This window comes from Ixodes scapularis, unplaced genomic scaffold, assembly GCF_016920785.2.
Source record: "Ixodes scapularis isolate PalLabHiFi unplaced genomic scaffold, ASM1692078v2 PGA_scaffold0__279_contigs__length_252992795, whole genome shotgun sequence".
NCBI lineage: Eukaryota > Metazoa > Arthropoda > Arachnida > Ixodida > Ixodidae > Ixodes > Ixodes scapularis.
This window is the reverse complement of record NW_024609835.1, coordinates 63,589,411-63,610,587: the sequence shown is the minus strand read 5'-3', so window position 1 is coordinate 63,610,587 and position 21,177 is coordinate 63,589,411. Positions and strand designations below refer to the sequence as shown.

General features: G+C 48.0%; 1 protein-coding gene and 1 pseudogene across 1 annotated transcript in view; one reads left to right on the top strand and one right to left on the bottom strand.

The window, feature by feature from the left end:
- The window catches only part of LOC115319878 (4-coumarate--CoA ligase 1-like), a 58,704-nt gene that overhangs the window by 11,185 nt on the left and 26,342 nt on the right, over positions 1–21,177 (top strand). The window contains exons 3-4 of the mRNA XM_040205439.3: positions 18,446–18,549; positions 19,890–20,092. Of these exons, the coding sequence (XP_040061373.1) occupies positions 18,446–18,549; positions 19,890–20,092 (307 nt within the window). The remainder of the gene's footprint in view (positions 1–18,445; positions 18,550–19,889; positions 20,093–21,177) is intronic.
- Positions 4,682–6,020, bottom strand: LOC120836495 (annotated as a pseudogene).

Sequence of the window (21,177 nt, the reverse complement as noted above, 5' to 3'; positions counted from 1 at the left end):
GGGCGACAGACCTTTTAATATTACATGGGGATGCTCCCTCTTAAATAAGTGAGACACCACCCCTCTTAAAGTGAGCGATACGGCGTCGCCCTCAAATTCGAGCTCCGTCCCCTTTAGTAAGAGGCACATTTTTTTAGACATTTTCCCCCTAAATTTGGAGAGACGGTGGCCTGCTTAAAAAAAAAAAAAAGTCGGAGTCACACTGCTTAAAAATCATAAAAGATACATTCTGCATACATGTTCTAAAACGAGTCACCGCGACACCCGTGCCTTGTACGCCACGAGGCAACCAATTCAAGAGGTAACTTTGTCACGTGGCATACAAAACACGGATATCGCGGTGACTCAATTTGGAAAATGTCTGATTTTGCATGATGTATAAGCAGTGTGACCCCGGCTTTAGGTTATCTGTCTTATAGGAGGTATTCACTGGACGCCATATTTGAGGGCAATGTTTAGAGCGCATGCTCAGAACGAGCTCATATTAATAGCCTGCTAAGACTGGCAACCTTGATGGTGCTAAGTGCACGCCCCAAAAGGAATGCGGAAGCTCGTCGTGAGCACGCGCTCAGCAGCAGCGCACACGGATATGGCCGCCAGTGAATACTCCCTATTGTGTCGTACACTTTCTGCTCCTTCGTGTCTTGACTGTGAGCTGACATGCTGCACTGTGTGTGTGTAAGCGTTGAAATTTATTTTAAAACCAAGAAAGGGGAGGGGGAAGGAAGACCGGAAGAGTGTGGCCACTCCTTCTAATGGGGGCCTGCCAGTCCCGGTCTGAGCAGCAAAAGAAAAGGGAAAGAGACAGAGAGAAGGAAGAAATAGAAGGTAGGTTCAAACAAGACACACACTGATCAAAAGATATTAAGTGGTGTCTAGTCCAGCACTGTCAGGTCTGCCACCTCAATGGCAAAAGGTCATGTTACCCGTCACAGTCAAAGACCTTGCGCCAAGCCGGGACCGCCGTACTGGAAACTGGAAGGAACACCAAGCATTTAAGATGGTCAGCCAAGCCGGTGTCTTCCAGGAATGTCAGGAGCAGCGCGAATGTTTTCTTAGCGATGCACCTGGGACCTGGCGGGAAAAGCAGGTGCGAAAGGCTCTGCCTTGCTGCGCCTTTTTGACGAAGTTCAAGGTGGAGTCTAGGACGCTGAGCGTCGAAGATTGGGCAGTCACAAAGGAGATGTTGTATATCCTCGGGAACTTGGCATGTCTGACAGTGTGGGCTGTCCCCGCATTTGATGCGGTAAAGCCAAGAAGCCGTAAAAGCTGAACGTGTTCTGAGTCGGTGAAGAAGGGCTGCTTCTGGGCGGCCGAGTTTGGTGGGGACCGGTGATGGTGGGGTTCCACCAGCTACGCCTACGTCCGGGTGTCTTTTTTGCGTCTCACGTGCAATGAGAAGCCTGGCCTCGTTGATCTTCGGCACGTGGAGAGTGCTGTTGGTGAGTTCATGTGCCTCAGCTGCGATTCGGTCGGCCCTTTCCTTGCCGTCGATCCCACAGTGAGATGGCAACCACTGGAATGCTATAGTCCAAGTTTTTTTTTTTTTTTTTCAAAGATTCGACTTTGAAAGCGATGATGCGGGCAATCGGAGGTGCGTCTTCCAGATTGGTGAGGATGTGTAGTGCCGCTCTGGAATCTGTGAGCAAAGCCGCCTTTTCTGGGCTCTGAAAGTCGTGGAGGGTACCGAGCGCAAGTTCTAGTGCTTTTAATTCTGCGATGGTGGATGATGTGTGGAAGTTGAGGCGACCGGACTTGATAATGGCGAGTTCAGGGATAACTACAGCAGCAGTTGAGGATTTCTTTTGATGACAGACTGAGCCATCGGTGAAAACTTTTATCCAACCGTCGAAAAAGCTGTCGACGTGTTCTTCCGCAAGATTACGGGAAACCACATCCGAGACCAACTTTTTGCTGCGTAGTTGGGGAATTTCTTCCGATATATTCAGAAACACAGTTGTATGAGGGGGTGGTGGAGGAGGGTCGTCATCCAATGTACCGACCGACTCCTTAACTGCGTAGACTTTTCCTAGGAGGGAATTGGGACGTCTATCGAAGCGTTGTAAGAGGTTGGAAGTAGAACTTGTGAGCGTCTGCCGGGCGAGATGTCGTTGTGCCTGAGGGAACGCTAGATTGTCTATTGTGTTTTGTCTAGCTTCGACCAAATAGGGACGTTCGGCGCGGACGGGGGAAGACCGAGGTAGATTCTGAGGGCTTTCCTTTGAATGATCTCCATCTTCGTGAGCTGAGCGTCCCGTACGAGTACAAGTGGGAGCGCATAGAGCAACCTGGATTGTATCAGTCCCCTATACATTTGCAGAATCATAGATTGCGAGGTTCCCCACGTTAATCCTCGGATCCTGCGAAGTACGTTGAGGTGCAGGGCGCACCGAGATATTGTTTGTTTCGCGGCTGGACGCCAGGAAAGGCAGTCATCAATAACCAGTCCTAGGTACATGTGGTTGCGCATCCGTGTTATGGGAGTACCGTTTACAGAGTACGTGAAAGAGCTGGCCTTAAAGCCACGTGGATGGTGAGCAAGTACCGCGGTTTCAGATGGCGAGATAGTTAAACCCAGTCGAGTAATTTCCTTTGAAATACCGTCAAGAGTCAGCTGTAAACGACGTTGCATTTTAGCATACATGACTGGTGGTGACGTGGCCCAAAGGGCCACATCATCCGCGTATATTTGAATTCTTGGAGATCGGTTATCACGGGCGAGAGTTCGGGGAAGAGCGGCCATTGCAACGTTAAAGACAAGCGGGCTTAGTACGCTTCCTTGAGGAACTCCTTGAGTTACGTGTCTGATCGTGCTGCGATCGTTTCCGATGCGAACTTTCATAGTCCGGCCAGTGAGAAAGGCCTTGATAAATGTCAAAGTTCGTCCCGTGACGCCAAGGACTTGAAGCTGGTTAATGACAGTAGCGTCAGGAATCACATCAAATGATTTGGTAATATCAAGGAAAATGACGGCGTAACCGTGATTAGCTTGTTTGGCTTCCTACAACGCTTAGACGAGATCCCCAATATCATCTGCCGTGCAACGTCGACGGCGGAAACCAGAGAGTTGTTCTGGGGTCGCGCCAACTGTTTCTAGTGCCCAGTCTAGTCTTCTAAGTATCATGCGTTCGAGAACTTTTCCAAGGCAGGAGGTGAGTGAAATTGGTCGGTATGATGACAAATCTTCTACCGGTTTGCCTGGTTTGTGGATTGGTATGACTTCGGAGTTGAGCCAAGCATCCGGCAGTGCCGCCGTGCTCCAGACTGAGTTTAGCTCCTCCAGTAATTTAGGCAGCATGATGGGGTCTATGTTGTTTAAAGCCTGGTACGTTATCCCGTCCGGCCCTGGAGTGCTTCTACGACGGGTGGATCTTCTAAGTGCGTTCTGCAGTTCTTTAAGCGTGGAGTCGGAGTCTATGTTGGGCAGTTGATAAAGGGGGGTCACTGATGAGCTAATTTGAAAGTCTGAAGGGGGAGAGATTGGACGGGAGAATTGATCGGCCAAAAGCTCGGCAGTTCGTGCTAATGTAATATTTTGCGATATAGCAAACGCTGAGATCTGAAGCCGAGGAACTACCTCTGATGCGAGAGCACGTGCCATCCTCCAAGCCTGTCTTGCGCCACCGGGAGTACCAAGAGATTCACATTTTTGCCACCACTGCTTTCGCTCAAGTCGGTTAGTATGGCGGCGGAACGCTGCGTCGATTCTCCTATAGCGCTGAATATCCTCCATTCTCCTTGTACGTAGCGAACGATTTTGGGCTTGCCGTCAGCGGGCCCTCAGCTTGAGGTAGAGGAGGTTAGGATTCGGGCGGGAGACTGGGACCTGGACCGGCCCCGGTGCGTCGTATAGGGCTCGTGAAATAGCCGTTGTGAGATCGACGTTTCCTTCTGAGAGAAGGTCTTGGAGGTGCAAGCGATATTGGTCCCAGTTGACGACTCTGCAGGTCCTATGTGTAGCGCTTGTAGAGCTTGGGGAGGAGATAATGATGGGGATATGATCACTACCCCAGCTGTCATGTTGAGGTTGCCATTATACGCTGAGTTGTGGTGTAGCGAAGCTGAGGTCAAGGACACTATTGGAGACCGCCGATCTGACAAATGTTGCGGTTCCATCATTCAGTGGAGTGAGCCCTAGCTTGTCCACTGTGGCCTCTAGAGCAGATCCGCGCGTCGTTGTGTGCTTATCTTCCCAGGTGTGATTTTGGACGTTAAAGTCTCCGAAAAATAGTACGTTTTCTGAGCAGCGCGGCATAATCTTCATCATTTATCGTAGGGTCCCATTTGGTTCCCGGGCGGACGTACGCAGAAACTATAGTGGTGTCGCAGTCCCCTTTACGTATCGTTACAGCGGTGAACTCAGCAGCATCGTCACATAAGTCTGTCAAATCTATTTGATGCTGATCCAGTTTTTTTCGGACAAGTATCGTGGCTTTCGGCACTTCGTTGTTCGTGTTTTCAGTAACTGGCAGTAGGCCCTGATAAATGACGTATGGAGAAAGTCTGAATTTGCCGTATTTTATACGAGTTTCTTGAAGGGCGAGGGCGTCGTATCGGTTGGTCTTTAAATGTAGGCGTAGATCTGAGAGGCGTTGTTCTATGCCGTTAGTATTCCATTGAAGCACTGCTGGACATGCAATATTTCGGGTGCGTCTCTTTGGGTGGATGTTGGGATGTAGCATTAAGCTATACTCAGCAGTGGGAACGCTGCCTGAATGAAACCGCATAGGATGTGTGCCCACGAGGCATCAATGCCATCGACATAAGCGCACGCCATTTCTGCTGCTATTCTGAATAATTTGATCGAATTCGCCGTAGGTTTTTCCGGAGCATCTCGGGGTAATCTTTTTGAAGAGTCAGCCGTTGATGTTGGTTCAATATTGTTGACTCCCATTGAGTGCTCAGATTTTTTTGATAGATGCTCCGTTGCATGTCGACTTTTCAGTGCCCGTCGGAATTGTGACACCGGGTTTTTGCATATTAGACGTTGTTGCAGAGTTGTTATTAGGTGGTCTTTCGATATTTTTTTGAGGATCGGTCTTGAGTGCTGCGGCATAGCTTATCCCCTTATCGTCAAGGGCTGGGGGTTGCCTGTCCTGCACTGGGGCTTCTCCACTTTTCTTGGAGGTGCTGTTGGCCACCACATTGAGAATGGGTTCTGGTATGACTCCCGATGCCTGCTTTACAATAATTCTGGCAGAGCGGTAGTCAACGGCGTTTCTCTTGGCGTACGTGACGACATTTTGCTCTTCACTCCATTTTGAACACGCTGGAGATGTAGCTTCATGTGCTTCTCCACAGTTGACGCACTTGATCACTGTGGATTTACATTTGGTGTTGCTCGTGGTGTTAGTTATAGGATGCGGCTCTGCACAACGAGAGCATGCGGAAGAACGTGCGCATGAGACTGCAAAGTGTCCAAAACCACCACAGTTGCGACACTGGATTGGACGGGGCTTGAACTCCGTCACTTGGTGTCGTACTCGTCCTAGCAGCACGAAACTTGGCAATGGTGAACTGTTGAATGTCAGCTTTACGACACCTGTCACCACAAGACGACGTACTCTGGCTATGCGGCCATCCGATCGCAGGTTTTCTAGAATTTCAGGATCTGACAGTTCAGCATCGACATTTTTTATAACACCAATCGATGTGGGGCCCTCAAGGGATTGGTAGGCCCTGACAGAGACACCACAAAGTTCAGAACATTTCAGCAGCGTCCTTGTTGTTTGTCCGTTGCGCAGATCAACGGCGACAACGTTGAGGCTCTCGTTGGGGCGGATCTGAAGGATGCACTCTGAACAGAGCTTCTCTAGGGCGTTGGAAAGCCTCAAGCAGCTTAAAGTTGCTAGCCTTTGGTCAGGCTTCGTAGCGGCAAAGATTACTGTGAGTCCTTCACTGACGTTTGGCTGTCTGCGAACTGTTCCCGAACTCGAAGCAGAGTCGGACAGTGTTTTGTGTGAGCGCTTACGTGATCGTGCCTTGTTCCACTCTTCGTTGTTGGTGTTGCTTTCATCCATAATTTCGACCCCGGTCTCAGACGAGTTCGCTACCGACTCGGACGTCCAGAATTTTGACGCGGTGTCATGAGCATCGTGAGTTGAGTCGTTCGGCATGCAGTGTTGTCCAGGGGTGATGTGGTTTGTCGATGCCGGGTTTGTGACGTTGGTGGCGGCGCTTTCAATGCTCGATATGTGGAAGTTCGATCGTGGAGCCGGGCATCATGATTGGGGTCTAGAAAAGACCACCCTTACGAGTGGCTTTTCACTGGCGACTGCTCGGACGTTGCCGGTAGTTCTGAAGCTTACTATGGTCGGTCTTTGAAGGTCACAGCTGGCTATAGGCTACCGAAAAGGCTGTCGAATTGACGGAACGAAAATTTTACGCCCTCAATCTCAGGCACTTCTTCTTTCTTCCATGCTGCACTGCAGTAATGCAGTTCTCGCAGTTTCGCTGATATTGTTTAACCAAAGGTATTTTCTGCTGCGTAACGGAATCGAAAATTCATCTGTATATTATGTCTGACAAGCGGAATCAATATGTCAAATAAAACAGTAACAATCTTTAAAAGTAAACACGTGTTTTATTTGCCATGACACAAGAAAATATTTTTAAATGTCTGGATCTAAATAGAAATTTTATAACGACGTTCTGGTAGCTTATACGGATAAAAAGATGTTAGAACGACGCCAGAAATTGGCGTTTCTTACAAACTATCACACAAGAAATTTCGTGCTGCAAAGTGACTCCTTTTGCCTATCATAAGAAATAACAATACAACCGTGCTGAAAATTTTCTTTTTCAGCGGATAACACAAAAAATAAGAGTACATTCTAAAAAATGCCGTGCGCCTACTTTCCCGCACAACACTTGGAAAGTCAATCACCAAAACTCATGGAAGCAGCTCAGCGAATGTAGATGCCGAAAAATATTATTATACAAAAAAAAAATGCAGTCTGAGTTATGACACTAAGCAATACAAGCGTGACGTTTTGCATTGATTAATGTCACAACTCAGACTGGATTTTCGGTCAAATCTTATGTTTCGGCATCGTGATTCGCTGAGCTGACTCCTTGAGTTACGGTGATTGGCTATCCAAGTGCTGTTCGGGAAAGTAGGTTCCCGTGCTTTTTTTTTAGAGTGTAGTTACCTGCTTCATAGCATTAAAAACAAATTACTCGGCGTTTCTTGCCATCAGCTCAGAACCTCTGTTGTTTTTGAACGACCATAGGCAATTTTCTGAGTTTTTCCGACATGAACGGAATCGAAACTCGTCGTTTTCAACGAGCGGACACTGGAGGAGTTCAAGGGTTTGTCCATATGCCGCAGGGTAGGAGAGTCCCGTTATGTAATACACCGTACATATACGTTATGTTATAATGCACATGACTAGTGCCTCCTCCAGAGTCGTCCCAGCGGAGAGTTTCACTGACCGGTTCCCAGGAACTATCTGTTTCCCCGAACCGAAGAAAGTCTTGGGCCCTGGAACTCTATCGTCAGGGGTGCGGTCGTTCTGCAAGCCGCGATTGTTCGAAATTGCGTACCATTGGTGATGAGAGAACTTCTAGCCAATAGAGACCGGAGGATGGTCTTCAATGTTCAAGAATGTTGTTGTCTCCGCAGAAGGCCCCTTTTACCTCCTCCAGTTTTCCCAGCATGGTGACCATTGTGTTTTGGAACCGAAGCTGTGCCTCCACCTTTTGCTGAATGAGAGACCATATGGTTTTCCTTTAGATACAGAGAGTGGGAATTAGAATGAAGGTAATGAAGCGTTTTCACCTGTTTTCAAGCAGGCGGTAGGAAACAAATTCGAAAATAAAATGTAAACAGGTAAAGATTTGAAACCCAATTTGTATACGATGACATAGCGAGTGACATTAGCTTATGACGATAACTTCTGCGACTGCTAATATTTGACACGAGAATTAACTGCTGTTTTAAGTGACTTACAAGAATCGTTTTTGTATTACCAAAACAGAACGAGAACGCACTTAGTCGTAGCGGAACATTAGAAGTTCTATGTGGCTTTGGAAAACATGGATTACATTTGCGACTTGAAGCTGCAGAAGAGATCTGAGGCATGTTTTAGAAATCAACATAATCAACTGAAAAAATATATTTCTGTTGACGTTTCGGCGCAAGCCATTCATTTTTTTTTTCAGAAGCAACGCATATGCCAACAGAACGTAAATAAAGCCTGCCTACATACCATAATACAAAAATTTCATAATTACCGAGTTCGTTGTGGGCGGTGTGAGGGTGCCCGCAGTAAGCACACCACTGGTACGTTCCACCGTGCAGAGTGTCCCGGTAGAGCTTTTTACACAAGCAATCAGTGCAGAAACCCCGTCTGATTCCATTCATGTCAACGTTCGTAGCCATTGCCTCACTCTCAAAACAAGATTTTTACAGCGGAGCTGTTAAGGGCTAGGTTCCCCGGGACCGTGTCCGGTACCAAAATCTTCTCGACACCAACCTCCCCAAACCTCTGTACAGAGACCGCCATCTATAAGCGACGGCGTTGCAAGCACACATCCAGTCTGGTTGTCGCCGTCGCTCGTAGATGGCGGCAACCTTTCCAGCTATCGTAGAAGAATGGATAGTTGGGTGCGTTGGTGGAAATGCATCCTAGGAAACAATGGGAAAAACAGACGAGGGCGAAGAAGAAACACACGTGACGAGCGCAGCGCTTTTCCCGTGTGTTTCTTCGTCCTCGTCTCTTTTGCGCGCTGTATCCTACGCTCGTATCAGTTTCGGTTTAGACCACGGTGGTTTAGACTAGAGCCACTCTATACACCTTTGCAAGTGGGATCCCGGCTTAACCACGAACCGCGCGCCAAAATGAGGCGGACCTACTCTCCAGCCAGGACGTTCGCTGGTTGTCGTGCAATGTTGCCAAGCGTCTCTTGCCGAAGCGTACACCACTGAGCGCAGAAAGAAAATTTTAAAAAATAATTATAAAACGTACACGTGTCGTCTTTGACAGCGAAATAGCAAGGACGATTAAATAAAATGCCTAAAGCGGTAACAAATCGAAAATTTTCAAAAAGATCTAAAGTCTCAAGGCGCTCTCTTCAGAATGCGCCAAAAGTCGCATGGCCTTTGCATCAACGATGGCAGCGCTCGCGGCAGATCTGGCTTCCACAACATGCAGGAACAGAGGCTGCGCTCGTTATAAAGTCAGCTCCAACCATGAAAGATGCCCCGTCCTACAATATGTGACGCTACGATTCTGTGTGGATACCTCCTCCTGCGTTTCGAGACAGTAAGTGTGCCGCTAACGTAAGCCATCGGCTATGCAGCAAACGGCACCATCTTGTCATCGCGCACCCCAATGACGTGCCCTGGCGTACCCCAGCATGGCGGAAACGCTACGGGGCGCCAGCATCGCTCAAAATGGCAGCGCACAGGAGCCTTTCTTGCAAACGTGTATGTGGCAGCGTAGCTGCCAGAGTAGCGACACGACGCAAAATTATCTAGATGCACGACGTCAGAAGCGCCAATAGTGATCTCCATTTTGGGCCTGGGAGGTTTCTATGGTAACCGTACTGCTAGTTACACCGGGCGGCAACCTTTATCTAGTTGATATCTCCATTCGGTAATTGAAAAGTGGTAAAAGACCTAAAAGACGTTTTGCATGGCGGTACGGCACGGGCCTCTGGAGGAGCGGTGCCTGATTCTTCTGTGAAATGAGACGATATGCAGCGTGAACGGACAAAGCGAGTGGTTTTCCGCGCCGCCGGGATGGCGGCCTCTTCGAGGGACGAACGTGCCGTTCTTGTACTTTCGGACTTCGCTCCTATTTAACAAAATCCGATTATGCCGGCTATGACAGGAAGATTGCCTTGGGACATGAGTGAGTGAGTGAGTGAGGGATTTATTTGCACTTAAATTGGTGCGCACACGGCGGCGCGCCAGGCAAAGCAGATAGGCAAAAACCCTTACGCGTGTGCGTCTGCCAGCCTGCCGCCGTGTGCGTTGACTGCTGCTCGACTGCCCCACAGCAAGAGTATGTATGCTTAGCACCATACTTCAAGACCCAATCATTCATTCAAGATGAGATTATCTCACCGACTGGCGAGGAGCGACGTCGACGACGCTATCACCCTCATTTTAAGCGATAAACAGTCGACGGGGTTAAACCAAGAAGGACAGCACGGTGGTCTACAGAGGATTGTTAACGTCATCAAAAGAGACGGACGCCGGATACGACGTGTTCTTGCCGACAGGCCGAGTGGTCGTCCGGACGTTTACCGGCATACAAAATGTCTATATTTATCTGGTGTAGCACGCACACCCGTGCTAAAGGGGCCATGAAATGATTATTTAACATCTTCCTTAGCTTTAATCCTCAACTCAAAAGAGAATAGTGGAATCACGCGGTCGTGACATGCTAGGACACCGGTGCGATGACCCCAAGCTTCCACCGTGCTTTTTGAGCACACCATAGAACTTCTCATTCGCAAGTGCACTCATGTGCAACTCATTGGCCACAAACTCGAATTCAAATATTCATCGACGAATTGATTGTTGACGAGCGTACACGTCCGAGTGACGCAGTTTTTGTGTCAAAGGCGTGAGCTGGGGTCGGTTGACGTCATTTTGGCTTTTGTCGGCATTGCAAAGAGGATATTTAGAACCATACACACATGATGATAGCATCATAGCACAAGGACATTAATAACTGCGAAACGGGCCAGCTGCATAAAATAAATATTACACTCGTAAAAGATAATTGTCTTTAACTTGTTAACTACAAAGACGAACACACCTCAGAGCATATAAATTTAATAGTATGAGTTGATGCATTCTTATAGAGCAGGTCATTTCATATACGTCATTTGAGCAAACGCCAGCTTGTCACTTAAAAAAAAAAAACACTCCGATCAAATGCAAGCTATTGCAACGAGAGGACGTTTATCAAAGTTTTCAGAACTGCCAATTCGTAAAATCGTCGATTAGTACAAAAGGTTAAAGGTCGCGGGCGCTTCCTCACTTAAAGTCGCTGTGAATATTCGGTGATCCAGGGCTGAAACAACTTCCCCTAGGCCCTGCACAGACATTTCAACATTCAAAGGAAGCTAGAAAATGCGAAAATGTTATCCTAAAAGCTATATCGTAAGATCGTTGATTAGTACAAAACGTAAAGATCGCAGGAGCTTCCTCGCTAAAATTTTGAGATTACGCGGTTACCTGGTGCTGAAACAACTCCCCCAAGGTCCAACATGCGACGCGTATAATTTGCATTGATTCTCAGACATTCCAACGTTCAAACAAGGCTAGGAGTATGCGAAAATTGCATGCAAACGATCCTCGAACACATCCAGGAATCCGAGCACCGCTACGGCGATATGACTGATGCTGTCGCACAGGTGCTAATATCCAGAGCGATCTTGCACAGAAAGGGTATAAAGTATCATTCTTTCAGATCTTCACGTTATACCTGCGTCAGAGAGCACGAAGAAGTCCGAAATCGTCGGCAAGCAGCGGCACATTGCGACTACCGCGCACCGAACAAACTCGTATCCACCAGCTTTGGGCGCTGCCATGTTACCGGCGACATCACGGCTCTTTTGAAGTCACGTGACGAGTATTCACTCGGTTGCCAAGGAAACCGAACAGCTCAGCTCGTTGCTATGGTACCGCGTTTGACCAATCACGGTGAGAGGCGGCACAGGGAAAAGCGTGGCGATACTCTGGCAGCTACGCTGCCATGTAGAGTGGCTCTAGTTTAGACTCATGATGGGCCGTGCGCGTGCCCTTTCGGGGAAGAAGACTGGGTGCGGAAAGAGCGGCGACGTACGCAGCAGCGCCAATGGGTCCGCAACCGACGTGAAGCCGCTGTCACCTCAACTTCCACTGCGCCCATCGCTTCAGACTCCCTTGCGAAAGAAGAGCATATCGCTCGCCTGGAAAGCGTCCGCCGAGAACAGAACCAGCGATGTAAATGGCGCCGGCGGGCTGCGGAGGCCAAGCGCAAGCGCGAGGCCCGGCGACGACAGCACTCCACGCCCGCTGAACCCCCAGGTGCGACGGCGAGGTTCCGGAGGGAGTTTGTGGAGAACCCGTTTAAGGTCACGTGCGCCGTGTGCGACCGACCCTGGTTCGCCGGAGACTGAGAGAGATAAATTCTTTATTATGGAGATGTTGGTATTCTTTAAATGACACCGGCTACTCCATAACAAGAAAGAGAGAGAAAATATATATGAATAAAAGGAAGAACATAAAAGGAAAAGAATAAAGATAAAACACATAAAATAAAACCGTAAAAAAAACATACAAACAAATCTAATTACAATTGCGAATAAGACGACCGTTTGGGGAGTCGTGCATTGATTTGCTAAATTACATACATAGTCATTCCCGTTGAAATTGACGCACGTTCGCACTTAATAATCATACACGATTCTATCGTCCTTTAGAAAGTCATGAATGATACTCATTGCTGTCTTGTTTTTTACGCGTCGGCCAGGGCCCCAACAACTTGGTCAGAGACAGGGGTCTATCATCTATTATTTGAAGGCGAATCTCCATCCGGCGCCTTTCATGCTGAAAGCGTTCACAGTCAAGGAGGATATGTTGTACATCCTGATATGGTTCTCCACAGTCACATCTTGGCGAATCTCGGCGCTTAATTCGAAATAAAAAGCTGTTAGTAAAGGCCACTTCAAGTCTGAGTCGATGGATTAATGCGTCGTATTTTCTTTTCATCCCGGTGTGCGGCGGAAGCTCAAAATCCGGGTCGATATATGGTAGGAGAGTCTCTGCTGAAGTGTCCTTTAGCCAGCACTGCCGACAACGTAGATGGCGTAAGTGACGAAGGATGAATTTCGCAACTCCAGAGGTAAAGGATGTCGCTTCCATTGCGTCACCAGCGTGAGCTTGAGCTGCCAGGTGAACAGCCTCTTCATTTCCGGCGATTTGGCAGTGGCTCGGTATCCATTGTAGCCTGACGTTATGTCCGTGGAGTCGAGCTTGTGCTAACGTGAGTTGCACCCGATATAGAATGGTCACCTGGGAAGTACGAAGGTGCATGCCCTGTAATAATTCTAGTTATGATTTTGAGTCCGTTAGAACAACCCAGTTTGATGGTGTACCGAATGCTTCAATGAATGATGATGCTGAAAGTATTGCATGTAACTCCGCTGACGTCGAGCATGTATGATGGGACAATCGAAAACATTTAAATGTGTCTAACATCGGGATTGAGTAAGCAGATGTTGACCCGTCTGTGTAAATATGAATGTCGTCTTTGTAGCGTGCCTCTAAATGGAGAGGGACATTGTCTTCGCCACCACGGGGGCCACCGAAGATTTTGATCCAAGACCAGGAATTTCAGTCTGTATCTCCAGTGGCGGAATTGTCCACGGAGGGTTGATTAGACTTGGAAGCCAATGCGCATGATGAGGTGCTGCGACGGGTAGTGCGACGAGAAGTCGGTGAAAGCTAGACTCCGTCCGTCGAAGTATCTTTTGGCACAAGGGTCGGGCATGTGAGTGCGAAGCCAATCGAAGATAATGACGGCATGTTTCTTGTTCCAGGAGAACAGGTACTGGAGGTTCCTTGGCCTCAGCAATGACGAGGTCACTAGATGTTGCGCGGGGGAGTCCAAGGAATACGCGCAAACTTCGCGCAATCATGTATGTCAAGCGTTTTACCAGTGTTGGTGAGAGGTCATGTAAAACAGGAATGGAGTATGCGATAGTCTGGCGTACTATAGCGGTATGCAATAGCAGTAGTCCATCAGTCGAGCCTCCCCATCTGGCACGGTCCACATATCTAAGAATGTTAATGACTGTTAATTTTTTCCTCAAGCATGTTAATATGTCTTGACCATGTGAGGGAGAAGTCCAGCGTAACTCCAAGAAAACGATGCCACTTCACCTTTTCAATCTGTTGTCCTTGAAGTGTCAATTTAAAATTCTTAAGGTGCTTTCTAGTAAATGGGAGAAATGCAGATTTTTTAACTGAAAATGTCCATGCCCCTTTCACGAAGATAACTGTATGTGTCATTAAGGCCATACTGCAATTGTTCTTGTAGTTTGGTCTCAGAAGTCCCAGATACCCATATACAAATATCATCAGCGTAGATGGACACATTCAGTGGTGAAGGAAGTTTACTTGGCAGTTCTGCCATGACTACATTAAATAAAGTGGGGCTTAACACGCTGCCTTGTGGCACACCATGGTGGAGTTCATGTTGTTTGCTATTTCCCTCACTCGTGCCTACAAATATCTTCCTGTGCATGAGAAAGTTGCGTATACAGCGGATCATACGGCCTGGTATCTTAAGCCGTAAAAGTCCACGAAGAACATGTTCGTGACTCACGGTGTCAAAAGCGCGATGCACGTCTAGAAATACAGCGATCGTCATATTTCCGGATGCCCGTTCATGTTCAATAGTTGTTACAAGATCTAAGACTGAGTCTATAGTGCATCGTCGAGGTCGAAATCCGGTTAATTGTTCCGGTAATACATCGGTTGTTTCCATCCACCATTGTAGCCGTGATTGTATCATTTTTTCAAAAATTTTTCCTACACAGCTTGTCAGACTGACTGGGCGAAATGATCCCAGTTCTTTCGGTGTTTTTCCCGACTTAAGTATTGGAATTATCTTCGCTAGTTTCCATGAAGCTGGGAAGGTTTCTCTGTTCCACACATTATTGTAAATATCAAGTAGGCTGCGCAGTGTTCCCGGCCCGAGATTTGTAAGTGCTTCATAACGAATGTGATCATGCCAAGGGGCTGTATGCTTACGAATCGTTCGTAACGCCTCATTAAGTTCATGAATGGTGAACTTTTAGTCGAGTTGCAAGTGTTGGGAATGAATTTCTTGAGCAGCGTCTTTCAGTGCAGCTTCACGAGAGGCACAATATTCTGGCGATAACATTGCCACACCTGGTTGAGATGGAGAAACACAAAACTGATCAGCCACTATCACTTCGGATGTTCCTTGCGAAAGTGCCAGTGCCCGAAATGGACGTTGTTGCGTAACAGGTGACCTAAGCGAACGCAATATGTTCCATACCATCTTAACTTGGGTGAAAGGAGAAAATCTGGCACAAAGCTTTCTCCAATGACGCTTAGCCAGCTTTTGTAGCTGTCGGCGCATTTGAGTATGAAGGTGTTGAGCCTCGCGATAGTCTTCAATTCTCCCAGATCTCCGATATCTTCTTGCAGCTTTGCGTCTTACAGGCCGCAGTCTTTCATATTCGCCATTCACACAAACACGGTCTTTTGGAACGGGCACCTTACGTGTAGCCTTTTCAAAATTTCTGCTAATAATGTTTTCAAAGTTTTCGAGAGACTGAATTTGTTCCACCTCTTTGTTATTTAAAAAGCGGAACATTTTCCAGTTGGTAAAGTGTACCCGGTGCGGAACACGGTTAAAAACAATCCGGGGATGGTGTATCAGTATGGGAAAATGATCACTGCCACGCGTGTCCAAGTCTATGCGCCAGTCAAACTCATGTGAATGATCGGAGGAGCACAAGGTCAGGTCTAGGCAACTTGAATAGTTTACACCTTTCAAGTATGTTGGAGAGCGGTCATTCAGAATGCACATATCATACTGGTCTACCAGGCTTTCGATAAGGCTTCCTCGAGGATCGCAGTGGGATCCGCCCCATAGGGTATGATGGGCGTTAAAATCTCCGCAAACAACGTAGGGACGTTCAAGTCTTGTGAATGATGCCTCGAACTCTGTTCTTGTCACAGTCTTCTGTGGTTCTATATATACGCCTACTACAGTAAGTGAGGTCGTGCCATAACTGACTTTGCAGACGACATACTCCAATGCACTTGAATCTGAAGTAAATAACAGAATCGAGCCAAATTCTTTACGCACCCCGACTAAGCATCGACTTGTTCCTCTTGGCCTCTTTGATTGGTACATAACATAGTTAGCAAGTCGAAATTGATTATTTACACGCGCCTCTGATATTATTAGAATGGAAAAAGAGTATTGCGCAACAAATTGTCGAAAGTCCCCTAATTTTCCTTGCAAGCTGTTAGCATTCCACTGGAGGATAGATGTGCGCTTATAGGCCTCAGCCATGGAGGTCTTCACTCACCAATGGGCATGTTGTCCTGATGAGTGGTTCCATGGCCAGTATTGCCCTAACTTCCGGAAGGTTGCTAGAACCGGGCAGCGTTCTGATTATTGCTCTAAGCGCAGCAAAAAGCATGGGAACAATAACTTGTCCAAAGTCGTTTTGTTGTTCCTGAGGTATTCTACCTGGAATTGCAGCAGCTGGTGGGTTGCGTTCATTGTTCTTTCCTCTACGAGGTGCTGCTACCGGCGGCCGTGTCGTAGGATCCGAAGTATTTCTTGACAGAGGAATGTCTTGCTGTAACATTGCTTTTCATCTGCTCCTATCTTCTTTTGGTGCCCCTTGTACGACGTCAGAATACGTTCTCTTCGTTGATTTCTTTGGATTTGCAGATGGTGGTGGCCTTGAAAAACGTACAATGTCTGGGTTCGGGTTTGGTTTCTTTGCTCGGTAATCCCTACCGTTCACGAGTTCCTTCTTGTGCATGTTTGTCGCGGACTTCTTGCATGGGCAACCAGCAAACGTTGAGGGATGTGGACCTTCACAGTTGGCACACTTTGGGTCTTGCAAAGATGTACATGCCTCGTGATTGTGTGGCCCAGCGAACACATTACAACGTTGTGGACCACGACAGAATTTTGAAATGTGCCCATATCTTTGACAGTGAAAGCATTGGATGGGTGGGCCAAAGTATTCCTCTACAGGGTGAGATGTGAAACCTATTAAAATGCGCTGTGGCATTGGGCGATCCGGACGGAAACGAAGAATGACACTCTCAGTCTTGTGTTCTTCGACTTTGCCGTCATCCTGTCGTCTGTAAGAAATCTGGCGCTGAACATAGAGGACGCCAAAATCTTTTAAATATTCGAGTAGCTCACCGTCCGAGTATTCAAGAGGGACTCCTTTGATTTTCCCGAGGTTCCGTGAGTACGACTCGGGGACACTCGTGGTCACCTCGATGGTACAAAGCGATGTAACAGCAAGAAGCCTGTTTGCCGCTAGGAGAGATTCCACGCTAACAGCAAGGCTGCCGTCCTTGTTGATGCGGTGAAAAAGTAGTTTCTCTTTGGCGATGCCAATCACTTCGTTGGCAACAACATTGGGATTGATGCGCCAGAAAGATTTTTCACTGTTAACTGTTTTGAAGACTACTGGTATTCCTGCAGGGCGGTTTTTCTTGTATCGGACTTCAGTGAAAGGGTTCTCGTAATCGTCCAGGTCGACGTCTTGCATGTGATCATGACTGCCTCCCTCCGATGGGGCGACTGTGCCGTAAACAGTGTAGGTAGAGGATCGGTCGTCGTGGGATAGTGGATCTTTATCAAAGTCCGGGCATCGTCGCTTGGTTGGGATTTTTATAGTACTGGTAGTCATGACAACTGGTGACATGGCTATGGCGTTCTGAGTTGGCTGCTGAGCACTTGCATGTGATGGTCCGGGTGTCCCGCCCTCGGAGATCCCTGGCACCAGCGATGGAGCTTGTTCAGACATCCTTGAGGTCTTCGACCCGGGGCTACTGGTGACGTACCACCCTGGGCCGGGACCGGGAACTTGCTGCTTGGTGCCGGAAATTAAATTTCATGGCGTATCACCCGTAAAATAAAAACAGAGGACGTTTTCGAGGGAGCAGAAGCAAAAGACTTCCAATTGGACGAGAAAAATCGGGAAACGGGCGCGTGCGCGTTGCGGCAGTGCATCGAGTCGGCGGACTTCTACAAAGGACCGGCGTGCAGAACGTGCCGAGATTCCCTACTCAAAGGCGCGGTGCCCCGGTTCGCGACCGTGAACGGCTACAAGTACCCACCCGTACCGGATTACCTGCCGAGGCTGAACGTGGTGGAGGAGCGACTAGCAACGCCTCGACTCCCGCTCATGAGCCTTCGGCGGATGACGTGGTATAACAAAGGCAAGCAAGTACAATGCATAACCAATTACCCAATCACACCTCAATCCTTACATTTATAAATAGTTAATTTCCACCATAGTACAGCTTCGCTGGTTTTCCTTCTTCGCGAGAGTGGAAAGGCTGAAAGTTTTTTTCTTGCTTTACACAGGTGAGCCAATCTTTCCATAATTTGAGCGAAAGCTTCCACCAACGTTAGGCGCGTCTCTACTAAATCCTAGCGCGAAACGGTAAAAACCCGATTATGCCGTCCCTTCAAGCGGCCGTCGATCCCTTTGACCCACGCGGGATCTTGGGTAGAAATATTTCTCTCTTTATACGAGCATCTGGCACGTTACCCAAGTGTTGTTGACGTTGTCAACATTGCGATCCCCAGGATTTCGTCATCGAGCTTTGCAACCCTCGCGGTGACGATTTCGAAATGCGACTAATACAAAACACGACCACTGCAGCATGTTATCGTTCATTTGCCTACTTTATTCGTTTCAGATGATATTCTTTACAGGATTCGAGACAGCAATGCCGCCCACATCCTCACCTCAGCCAGTGAAGCTAAACGATTCAGCAACTTGCGTAACAAGATGGACGTAAAGGTAGCCTAGCCACACACTAGCCACTCCAGCAGCTTAAAAGGGTCTCATCGTCACTTGGCAAACCGTGAAGGCTATGGTTCCAGTGAACCAATCAGCGCGGCGGAGAGAAACACGTGACAAATGTATCTCACTATAGTTGCTGCCGAAGCAACGGAGAGAGGAAAACCTCTTTGTACGAATTTTGAGCGGCAGGTAATCTCTAAGGAGTACGTAAGTGGCGTGACTCTCGCCCCTGTATACCTCAGTCTCTTAGTAGGGGCTGTCACGTGCTTCACCTCCGTCTCTCTGATTGGCTCGAGAGGGCCACAGCGTTTGCTCTTTGCCAGGTTAAGCCGGGGTCACACTGCTTATACGGTGTAAATACGATTGTTTGCAAATAGATTCGAACGCGAGTAACCGCGAGATTTGTGCTTCGTACGCCGCATGTCCGAGTTCAAGTGAAAAACATGGCACGCGACAGTCGAACCACGGATATTGCGGTTACTCAAGTTTGCAGACTGTCTTTTGATTGATGTGTGAGCACTGTGATCCCGGCTTTACGGCGAAACCACTGATATCTATGACAATTGCTGGATCGTGCTTCCCCGCTCCGCGAAGGCGGCAACCGTCGGACATCTTAGAACATTCGCTCTAGCGCAGTCAAGCCTAGACAGTCGCCATGGTTACCATCTGTAGGTCACGAAACAACAAAGGCAAAAGTCACGTGACCACCGCCTTGACAACGCTTCAGCGGATGTCGTAAGATGGCCGACCAGTGACCGCAATCGTGCAGTGGCCTTGAAGCGGGGAAGCGCAATCCTGCAATTGTCATAGATATCAGTGGGTGCAACTGTGAAACGAAGGATTAGCGCCAAGATGTTTTGGTGGCACCCTCTTATGGCTTCCATCCGTGACGTCATGACCGTGAATTTACCTCGCCGTGACACCTCGAGAAATGACCTTGATTATTTATCATCAGTTGCGACGCCACTTTCGACGATGCGGAAGTACAGTAGAAGTTAGGAGCCGTCGCGTTCTTAAACCGACACCAGGAGTGCCAAGTGCTAACATGCTTTTTTTTGCCGCTGGTTTGGCGTGGGAAGCCGACCACAGCGCGCTTTTGGTCGCGCGCATCGCTAACAATATTTGGTGCTGAAATTTCGCGTCACTTGAAGAAATCCGGGCAAAGACACGTATACTGCATTCAGCGATCGGCTCGTGCTGGCCACGAGTTTCAGCGTTCCACAGATGAGCCTAGCGGTCTACACGTGACTCCAAAGAGTTTGACAACAAACAACTATTTAAAAACAACTGGTCCGCTTGACATGTGGCGATTAATCGCGCGTGTTCAACGCTTTCAGGGTTACTTCTGCGTAGGAACCGCCCCTGGTTTTGTTTCCGTGCCCGACTTCAAGGAAATGAACGAAGACACCTTCCAGGAATTTCCTGTGGCCGACGTCAAGAAGGAAGTCATCGTACTGTTGTACACATCGGGAACAACGGGTAGCCCGAAGGCTGTTGAACACACGCACTACAGCATCGTGGCCCATTTACATCGGCCCGGGTGAGTTCTAGAACTTATGTATACGCGCGCGGAGGCGTACTGTAATTGACAGACCATTTTTTTTAAAGGGCCACTATAACTCCAGAGCTCGTATTTTTTTATTTTCTAAACCGATGCAAGTTTTAATCAAAAGACACGCCAAAAAAAGCCGCAACGCAACGAAAAAAAAAAAATCCTTAAGCGCGTGCGCATTTTTGTTTTTGGCGTTATTGTCTCCCGCTCCTCACCTCCTCGCTTCTTTTGAGTTGTGGTGTCAAATATCATGAAATTTAGAAGCTTCGTAGGCGACATTTTTGTACATTTAATAACGGCATTAGTATAACATGTTTTTTGACGCAATTGCGAACGCACTACATCCCTCCTTTTTGAAATACCTAAAATCGGAAACCGGTGTGATGTTGCCACGTCGATGTTTATCTTCCCTCGGCTAACATGGCGGCGCTCGACGCATGTAGCAGAGGATGATCGGTAAGTCGGGGAATCGGACGAAGTAGTCTTTTTTTAGGTGTCCGACGACCTCTTAGACTTCGAAAAGGAAATCGTCAAACAATCAAAACAACTGGGTTTGGTGTTTGTGTATCGTAGTTTTGATTGTGACACTGCCGGGGCAGCCTTCAGTGCAGGACTGGCGAGACGTGGCCTCTCACGTCGCTCACAAAAGTCCACAGCGTGTTCTCTTCGACCTCACACCGTATCAAAGAATTTCAGATCGCTGAAAGGGCCCTAAAAGAACTTCCAACACGGAAGTCAAGCGTCGCCTGCTCTCAGCGATAGGCGGCACAGCACCGACGGAGGAAACCGGTTGTTCGCGCGACGTCGGCGAACACGACACTTCGGGTCGCGGCGGCGACGTCAGCTCGGAGCGGAGGCGCGATAGAAACTCGATTCGCAGGATGGCTCAAAATTTGACGTCACCGCCCTGGCGCGGATCACGCGGGAACTTCAAATTCGGCATTTGGATCTTTTTTTTACTTCAAAAATGTTGACATTCCAAGTTTCGAATTTTGAGGGTAATGTCCAGGCATCGTTGTCAATCGTTTAGGATAATAATAATCAGAAGAAAAAAAACTTTCAACCTTTCCACT